The sequence below is a fragment of the Symphalangus syndactylus genome, chromosome 11 (genome assembly GCF_028878055.3).
Source record: "Symphalangus syndactylus isolate Jambi chromosome 11, NHGRI_mSymSyn1-v2.1_pri, whole genome shotgun sequence".
NCBI classification, from domain to species: domain Eukaryota; kingdom Metazoa; phylum Chordata; class Mammalia; order Primates; family Hylobatidae; genus Symphalangus; species Symphalangus syndactylus.
This window is the reverse complement of record NC_072433.2, coordinates 19,152,999-19,162,524: the sequence shown is the minus strand read 5'-3', so window position 1 is coordinate 19,162,524 and position 9,526 is coordinate 19,152,999. Positions and strand designations below refer to the sequence as shown.

Below are 9,526 nucleotides of genomic sequence, written 5' to 3'. Positions count from 1 at the left end.
TTTTTAGAGATGGAGTTTTGCTATTTTGGGCAGGTTCGTCTTGAACACCTGGCCTCCCAAAATGTTGGGATTACAGGCATGCACCATCTCGCCCAGCTGAGAGTTGGTCAGCTTTTAATCATCACCATGCCCCAGCAATTCTACCCACCCTGGTCAGGCCTAAAATCTCCCTTCCTGGGGACGGATCCCCCGCCCCTCCATCCCTCCCCACACCACTGCCCCTTCCCAACCACGAGGGAGTCTGATGAACAACTCATTTTTGTTGGTTTCTTTTCAGTGTTTTATTTTTCAAAATATACAATTTAAGTTTTTATTTCACAACCGTAGTTTTGTATATTTATTCCAAAATCTTTAAATAGCTCCGCAGCAAACAGTACAAATCACAAGGTCCGTCAAACTGCTTCTCTTTAGCCTTTACACTTGGCGAGTTTTTTAAGTTTCAAGTAGTAATGGTTTGTGGGTAAGAAAGGAACCAAAAACAGGAGGAAACAACATTTTTTACATAAGCTCAACATGTAGGATTAGAAAAGGCCGTCTGACCAGCTCCTTGGTCTGGGACCAGACTAAGAACACGTATCTGGCTTATAAATAAGACCGTCCTGGGAGCAGTGAGGGTTTTGGTTATGAGGAGGAAGAGGCAGGAAACTTATCTGCAGAGGCTGGGAGGCAGGGGGAGGTGAGGCACTGAGAGGTGGCTCCTTCTGGGAGAGCCCGAGTTGGGGGCTGAGCGGGGTGGAGGCCAAGAATGGCCGGGGAGGGGGTGAGGCTGCCACTGGTGGAGAAGCCTCCTCAGCCTCCCCGGGGGAGAAAGGCTGTGATTCTGGAGGCAGGAGAGGGACGGCTAGAGAAGCTGCCAGGTCCCAAAGCAAGCAGCTGGGACTCCTGCCAGCCACCCTGGGCCCAACGACACAGGCAGCTGGCAGGGCCAGAGGGGCTGCCCCAGGGTCTGGGGTGGACTGTGGGAGGCATCATGCTGTCTCTTCTTGCGAGAGCTCTTTGTCCACCTCAGAGCCACCAAAGCCTCCCCAGAAAGGACAGCAGGGAGGACAGGGACCACAGGTCCCACAGACCCACTTCTGACTGTGAATGCGGAGCTGTGCTGTGCAGGCAGCTCCTAGGCAGCCCATGATGCTAAGGCACAAGGGTGACACAGGTGGCCACGAGGGGTCAGTTTTCTTCATTTCCCCTTGCGGCTGCTACCCGTGGCCAGGTCCTGAAGCAGTCCTGTGGGCCGAGCTCTAGGCAGGGACGCTCCAGGAAGAAGCGGGTCACCAAGGGCCACCTGGCCACCAAGTGGATGTGACCCTCCTACTAGGGGTCAGGAGGGTGGTCCTGCCTCAGGGCCCCCTCAGCACCTTCCACTAGGCTGCAGGGCCGGACAGAGACCATCCTGCCTGGCCGAGCCAACCTTCTTAATGGGGTCTGGATGGCGGGTGGGGGTCGGGAAGGGGCCAGGGCCGGGCTGAGGGCAGGACGGAGGGGGTGGGAGTTGTCACTGCGTCTTCGGGTGGGGTTTCTCTGGAGTGAGGGTGTGGAAACAGTAATCCCACAATTTGGTGCTGATACCAAATCCTAGAGAGGGAGACAAATGGGGAGAAGATGAGGCATTGAAGGAGCAGGCATGCACTGGCTTGGGAAGGGTGCCAGGGTATGGATAAGAGGTGGAGACAATGTCAATATCTGTCCCCTTGGCCTTCCCAACTCCCGAGCCATCCTGGCAGAAGTCAAAGGTGGGGAACCTGTGTCTTTTATTGTCCCCAGCATGAAGCTGGAATAAACCCTAATTCCTTATCTGGCCTTCGTTTCTAGGATACGTGGCCCCCTCCCACCCCCCCACCTCCATCTCCTTCCCCTTCCTTGGGGGCCAAGTTCATTCCTGCCTCAGGGCTTTGCACAAGTTGGGACGCCAGATGCTGGTTTCTCTTCATTAGGGTCTTAGCTCTAATGGCACCTCTGCAATGACACCTGGACCATTTAATCTCTTTGCTGTCCAACTAGCCCCTAGCCACACGTGGCTACTGAGCCCTAGAAGCTCCAGAGAAACTGGATTTCTAACCTCATTTAATTCTGATGAATTAACATGTCAATGTAAAAACTGATGCTCGATTCAGTTACTGGAATTTTTATTTACTTATTTATTTATTTATTTATTTTGAGATGCAGTTTCGCTCTTGTTGCTCAGGGTGGAGTGCACTGGTGTGATCTTGGCTCACTGCAACCTCCGCCTCCTGGGTCCAAGAGATTCTCCCTCCTCAGCCTCCTGAGTAGCTGGGATTACAGGCACGCACCACCACATCCAGCTAATTTTTTTTTTTTGAGACGGAGTCTCGCTCTGTCGCCCAGGCTGGAGTGCAGTGGCCCGATCTCAGCTCACTGCAAGCTCTGCCTCCCGGGTTTAGGCCATTCTCCTGCCTCAGCCTCCCGAGTAGCTGGGACTACAGGCTTCCGCCACCATGCCCTGCTAATTTTTTTGTATTTTTAGTAGAGACAGGGTTTCACCATGTTTGCCAGGATGGTCTCCATCTCCTGACCTCGTGATCGACCACCTCGGCCTCCCAAAGTGCTGGGATTACAGGCATGAGCCACCGCGCCTGGCCAGTTTTTTTGTATTTTTAGTAGAGACGGGGTTTCAACATGTTGGCCAGGCTGGTCTTGAACTCCTGACCTCAGGTGATCCGCCCATCTCGGCCTCCTAAAGTATGTTACCGGAAAATTTTTTCTGTCTCTCTCTTTTTTTTTTTTATACTTTAAGTTTTAGGGTACATGTGCACAACGTGCAGGTTTGTTACATATGTATACATGTGCCATGTTGGTGTGCTGCACCCATTAACTCGTCATTTAACATTAGGTATATCTCCCAATGCTATCCCTCCCCTCTCCCCCCACCCCACAACTATTACTGGAAAATTTTTAAGCATGTTTGCAGCAACTTACCTATGTGAACTACTGTTTGCAAATTTTATAAAATCTAGATATGGATCTACTATTTCCAATGAAACTTTAGTATCTGAATTGAGATGTGCCGTAAGCGCAAAATACACCTTAGATTTCAAAGACTTAGTATAAGAGTTGCTAATTATTTTTTTTTAAAGAGACTTTACAAAAAGGGTCTCACTCTGTCACCCAGGCTGGGGTGCAGTGGCATGATCATGGCTCATTGCTGCCTCAAACTCCTGGGCTCAAATGATCGTCTTGCCTCAGCCTTCTAGGTAGCTGAGATTACAGGTGTGCATCACCACACATGGATAATTGAAATTTGTTTATGTAGAGACAAGGTCTTGCTATGTTTCCCAGACTGGTCTGGAACTCCTGGCTTCAAGCAATCCCCTGCCTCTGTCTCGCACAGTGCTGGGATTACAGGCCTGAGCCACTGCGCCCAGCCATTAATGATTTTTTAATGTTGATTACATGTTGAAATAATAATTTGCTTATATTAGGTTAAGTAAATTTTATTAAAATTCTTTTCATCTGTTTATTTTCATGTCTTAGTGTGGCCACTAGAAAATTTAAAATCACATATGTGGCCCACATAATATTTCAATGGAAATCGCTGGACCCTTCCCCACTTATGTGATATTCCATCACCTTGTTTTATTTTCTTCTTCTTTTTTTTTTAAGATACAGCCTTGCTCTATCGCCCAGGCTGGAGTGCAGTGGTGCAATCTTAGCTCACTGTAGCCTCTGCCTCCTGGATTCAAGCTATTCTCATGCCTCAGCCTCCCAAGTAGCTGAGATTACAGGTGGCCACCACCACACCCTGCTAATTTTTGCATTTTTAGTGGAGACAGGTTTCACCATGTTGGCCAGGCTGGTCCCAAACTCCTGACCTCAAGTGATCCACCTGCCTCGGCTTCCCAATCCCCTCGGCTGGGATTACAGGTGTGAGCCACCATGCCTGGCCCCTTTATTTTCTTTATGGCATTTATCACAGTTTGAAATCTTTGCCATTTATCGATGTCCTTGCCTGTCTCTGCACAGCTGTCTGCACCAGGGAAGAGAGTAGAGGGAACCGTCTGTATACCCCCAGTACATGGAACAGTGCTTCGCCGTTCCCAGGAGCTCGATGGTAGTTGGCAAATAAATCAATAAACACACATAGGGGGCTGAGAAGCCCAGGCCCGTCCTCACCTGACTTCTGATGTGCAAAGTGGTGCTTGACATGGTGGGCCTTCAGGTTGTACAGGTAGGAGCCCTTGTGCGGCGAGCCGAAGTGCAGGTAGTAATGGGTCATGTCGTAGAGGACGTAGCCCAGGAGGCCCCCCGCAAACACAGTGCCCCCCACTGCCTCGGGCAGGATGAGCTGCATGCACAAGTAGAAGACGCCGATCACCAGGGAGGCTGGCACAGGGGGGAAGACCAGGCGGGAGCCGTCGAAGGGTGCCTGCAGATGGAGAGGCTTGGGCATCAGGAGGCAGCCAGGGGCCCCGGCAGCTGGCCAAGCCCTGGTGGCTCCCTGCAGAGGACAGGGGCAGAGCGGCCCAGACATTCCACTGCATAGGCTTGGCACCTTTGGTGGCTTTGGGGAGGGCGGGCCACCGCGTCTGGAAGATCTGGAGAGACTGTCTTACTCCCCATTTGTGAGCCAGGAAGGGACCTGGCAGATTGCAGAGGAACATGGGATGGGCGGGATGGGCAGGATGGGCGGGGTGTGCCGGCAGCTCAGAGCCCATCTCATGCTCTAGAGGCCACTGTGACTCTGGAATTTGTCAGGTGCTAGACAGGTATCCCATCCCTAAATGCCGTGCCCCTGGCTAGAGGGGCATTCTGGAGACAGGGCACCTAGTCTGAGGCCTGATGTTGTCTGGGAGAGCAAGGAACTGAGGGCAGCTGAGGTTAATGCAGCCTCTGTGGTGGGATGACCCTGAAGTGTCACTAGAGGTGTCCTCCCCACCCCCATGTCCAAACAGGAGGCCTTTTTTGTTCCAAGGGGGTGTCGCCACAGTGAACCAGAGAATACTGCTTCACCATGGCCCTTGAGCTTCAGAAGCCGAGGGCCTGGCATAGAGGTGAGATCTTAGCTATGGCTTGGTGAGGATTCTGAGAAGAGAATCCTGCAGCCTCTCTGGGCTGGAGGAGAGAGAGAGAAAGCAGGTGACAGTGACATAGTGAGATGCTGGTGTGGGCCTCCCTCCCTTCAGACCAGGAACAACAGGACCAGTCGTGTGCTGGAAACCAGCTCTCAGGAAAAGGAGGAAGGGAGAGAGCCAGGGAATGAGGGAGGGGGAAATAAAGGGAGGGAGGGAGAGCCCTGACTGGTAGCATTTGCTAATTCTTGCAGTGTAAAAACTCCTGCCCTGGCGCTTTCAAGCGCTGAGGTGGTGTCACTGGAACAGAAACAGGAAAGGATGTGCATGGGTGCTCTTGTGAGCTGGTACGGGCCAGCTCCAGGTCACAGCTGGATCAGGATCCTTAGATGGATAGGTTTAGGGATCTGAGAACATGTTCCTGATTGGAGCCAACGTGGCTACAGGCCATACAATCTCCTTGGGTCCTCATGGTGTGGCAGCAGGGGACTGGACAGACTGGGGTGGAAGTGTCTCAGAAGACGGAGCCTGAGACAGCCCCTGGGGCCCCAGAATGGCCTGAGCAGGTCCCCAGAAGGTTCTTGTGTCCCCTGTGGATGGGAAAGATAGCTGACGGGGCAGTGGATCTGAAAAGGCTTCACAAACGGGGCAAGGGACACAGCAGCAGACGCAGGAGCTCTGGAGAGCAGAGGCCAGGTGAGGCTGGAGGACGCAGGCCAGGCCTGGGCTGCGCTACCTCTGAGAGCATACCTGAGAGACAGGTTGGCCCAGGACCGGGCACCTACCCCAATACTGGCCCCTAGGAAAGCCCCCTAGGATGCAGATCAACTCTGGGGAGAGCCGGGAGGACCACAGCCGACCAACCTGAGAACTCTCCCAGGCGGCCGATCAAACCCTGAATCGGCTCATCAAGATGAACCGGATTAAGTTGCTGCTGGGAAACCAAGGTGAAACCCACGTTCAGTATCAGCAACATCAGGGTCTAAACTGGTGTGCTGAAAGTATCATATCTGCCATATTTTCTCTGATTTACACCCAGCAGAGAACAGAGTGTGGAGACCGGCTGGGGAACAGCCTGGGACGGGCCAAGGACAGCACAATGCAGGGACAGAGAGGCAGTAGGGGGTACAGGGGAGATAGCTTCCTTTGGGCAGACCTATCTTCTAGGGCCAGCTTCTGGGACTGTCATGGAGTCCTTGAAGGGCCTCAGGGGAAGGGTGATTGAGAGCACAGACTCTGGAATCCCCAGAATGGGGTACGACATCCTGGCTGTGCCAAGTGTGACCTGGGGCAAGTTCCTTAGTTCCCGCAGGCCTCGGTCTCCTGCTCTGTGGAACGGGGAGAACCATGGGACTGTTTTCAGGACAAGCTCCAGGAGGGCAAGGCTTTTTGTTGTTTTGTTCAATGATGTCTAGAACAGTGTCTCGCACACAGGAGGCACTCACAGGGCATTTGCTGAATGAATGAACGAATGAATGAGTTGTTTCGAGGATTAAAGGTGATGCATAAACAAGGGTGCAGAGGGCCTGGGGTCAGCATGATGTTGCACACCCACGCTGTCTCTGCCTGGCTCAGGTTCAGATGCCCAACCCAGTTGCCCCTGTGAGTCACATCAAACGTCCTGTCCCTCCCAACCCACAGCCAGACTCCCAGGAGGCTCCACAGCACCTGAAGCTGCCACTGGCTGCCGGGCCCCCTCGGGCTGCACATGCTAGGTCCGGGATGGGACCCCACCCCACTCACCTTGTGGTGCTGGCCGTGCATGACGAAGTGCAGCATGATGAGGTAATAGCTGTCGCTGGGGGGCTTCATGTGGAACAGGAAGCGGTGGATGAGGTACTCAACGAGGCTCCAGAGGAATGTCCCCAGCATGAAGAGCCCAGGGAACATGGACTTGGGCACTGCCACCGCATACTCTGTAGGGTGGCGGGGAGAGCAAGGTGAGGACTGGTGCACAGCAGCCTAGTAGCTCCAGGTGTCCCTGCCTCACCATCCCCATCAGCTCGGGAGCTGCTGCCCTCTGTTGGACAGCTATGGGGACAGGCCATACTGCTGGGGTCCTTGAGTCAAAATGGGAAGGAGGCTGCAGGGCTCTGGGCTGGGTCTGGGGAGTCCTTTACAGGAGTGATGGGCCACTGGCTGGAGGCCTGACATCCTCCTTACAGAGGCTGTGGGAGGAGTGGCTATGGCTGGGGCTGGGCCTTTACCTGGAAGGGTGACCTTGCCCCAAGGACATTGGAGACGAGAAGGCAACACTCCTGAGCCAGGGCGTTGTTATTATTATTTTGAGACAAAGTATCTCTGTGTCGCCCAGGTTGGAAGACTGGAGTGCTGGAGTGCAGTGGTGTGATTACAGCTTACTGCAGCCTCCCCTTCCTGGGCTCAAGCGATCCTTCCACCTCAGCTTCTCAAGTAGCTGGGACCACAGGCGCATGCCACCACACCCAGCTACTTTTTAATTTATTTTTTATTTTATTTTTGTAGAGATGAGAACTTGCTATGTTGCCCATGCTGGTCTCAAACTCCTGGACTCAAGCAATTCTCTTGCCTTGGCCTCCCAAAGTGCTGAGATAACAGAAGTGAGCCACTGTGCCCAGCCTCCAGGGTGTTAATGATGGAAAGTGTGAACCACCAGGGACCATGGGGCAGGAAGGACAAGAAAAAACAAGCACCGAGATCTCAACAGACAAGACCTGAAATCATAGCACAGGAGGAAGATGTGAAATCACTGAAGACGATCAGCCTAGGTGGAGAGGAGAAGACTGAAGACAGGGCACCATCTTCAAACACATGCTTCCCACCACCCTCTGGAGACAGCCTGCAGTCCTAGCGGCTTTCAGCTCTTTCCTCCACCAGGTTCATTCTTTGAGCTCATGGAGGTTTCAGCTCTCATTCCTGTTTGCTCCATATTCATCCTCATCCTTTTTTTTTGAGATAGAGTCTTGCTCTGTTGCCTAGGCTGGAGTGCAGTGCTGTGATCTCAGCTCACTGCAACCTCCACCTCCTGGGTTCAAGTGATTCTCCGGCCTCAGCCTCCCTAGTAGCTGGGATTACATGTGTGCCACCACACCTGGCTAATTTTTATATTTTTAGTAGAGATGGGGTTTCACCATGTTATCCAGGCTGGTCTTGAACTCCTGACCTCAAGTGATCTGCCCTCCTCAGCCTCCCAAATTGCTGAGATTACAGACATAAGCCACCGTGCCTGGCCCATCGTCATCCTCTTAGCTGTGTTTCTTTTCTCCACAAACCATAGCTTTGGCCATATCTTCTCTCTTCTTAAATAACGGCTTTATCGAAATCTAATTCACATCCATATAATTCATCCAAATAAAATATATAATTCAGTGCTTTTTAGTATATTCACAGAGTTGTTAAACCATCACCCCAGTTAATTTTACAACATTTTTATCACTTCCCTCCAAGCCCCTGTACCCATTAGCAGCCACTCCCCATTTCTTCTCAGACCCTCCCAACCCTAGGAAGCCACAGGTCTACTTCCTCTTTGTTGGATTTGCCTATTCTGGACATTTCACATCAATTGAATCATATGACATATGGTCTTTTATGACTGGCTTCTCTTACCAAATATGTTCAACGTTCACCCATGTTGTAGCATGTATTAGAACTCCATTCCTTTTTAAGGCTGAATGATATTCAAACTATTCATCCATCCATCAGTTGAGGGACACCTGGGCTGTTTGTAGCTCTTGGCTATTGTGAATAGCGCTGCTATGTACATTCGTGTAGAGGTTTCGGTGTGAAGAGATATTGTCCTTTCTCTTGGGTACAAGCCCAGGAGTGCTACTGTTGGGTCATATCATAACTCTGTTTAACCTTTTGAGGAATAGCCAGACTGTTTTCCAAAGCTAGCCATTCTCTCTCTTTTTTTTGTGAGGCAGAGTTTCGCTCTTGTCACCCAGGCTGGAGTGCAATGGCACGATCTCAGCTCACTGCAGCCTCCACCTCCCGGGTTCAAGTGATTCTCCTGCCTCAGCCTCCCCGGTAGCTGGGATTATAGGTGTGCACCACCATGCCCAACTAATTTTTGTATTTTTAGTAGAGACAGAGTTTCAACATGTTGGTCAGGCTCGTCTCGAGCTCCTGACCTCAAGTGATCCACCCACCTTGGCCTCCCAAAGGGCTGGGATTATAGGCATGAGCCACCATGCTCAGCCTAGCCATTCTCTTTTAACCCATACTCCATCTCCCTCACCTGCACCCCTGGGTCAGCGCAGGAACCTGCCTTTGTACCCCATACCCAAGCTGCTGAGCATGGAGAGTCACACAGCTGTGGGTCTGGCACCTTTAACCTCTGCAAGACCCTAGACACAGCCTGATGGATGATCCCTGTGCATCTTCAAGTACAGCTCCCTCCCCACTGCCCTTGGACATTCTCTACTCACCTTTACTGCCTCTCCTTCCACCCAGCCTCCTATTTCACAGAGAAGAGAGGCCCTGGGGTTGGGGAGGGACTATCCCCTCCACATACTTCCCCCAAC

General features: G+C 52.1%; 1 protein-coding gene across 1 annotated transcript in view; it reads right to left on the bottom strand.

The window, feature by feature from the left end:
- Nucleotides 1-256: 256 nt before the first annotated feature.
- Nucleotides 257-9,526, bottom strand: part of FA2H (fatty acid 2-hydroxylase) — a 65,028-nt gene continuing 55,758 nt past the window's right edge. Inside the window, exons 5-7 of the mRNA XM_055297947.2 lie at nt 6,768-6,940; nt 4,129-4,381; nt 257-1,572 (exon numbers count right to left, since the gene is read on the bottom strand). Of these exons, the coding sequence (XP_055153922.1) occupies nt 1,493-1,572; nt 4,129-4,381; nt 6,768-6,940 (506 nt within the window). The 3' untranslated portion in view covers nt 257-1,492. The remainder of the gene's footprint in view (nt 1,573-4,128; nt 4,382-6,767; nt 6,941-9,526) is intronic.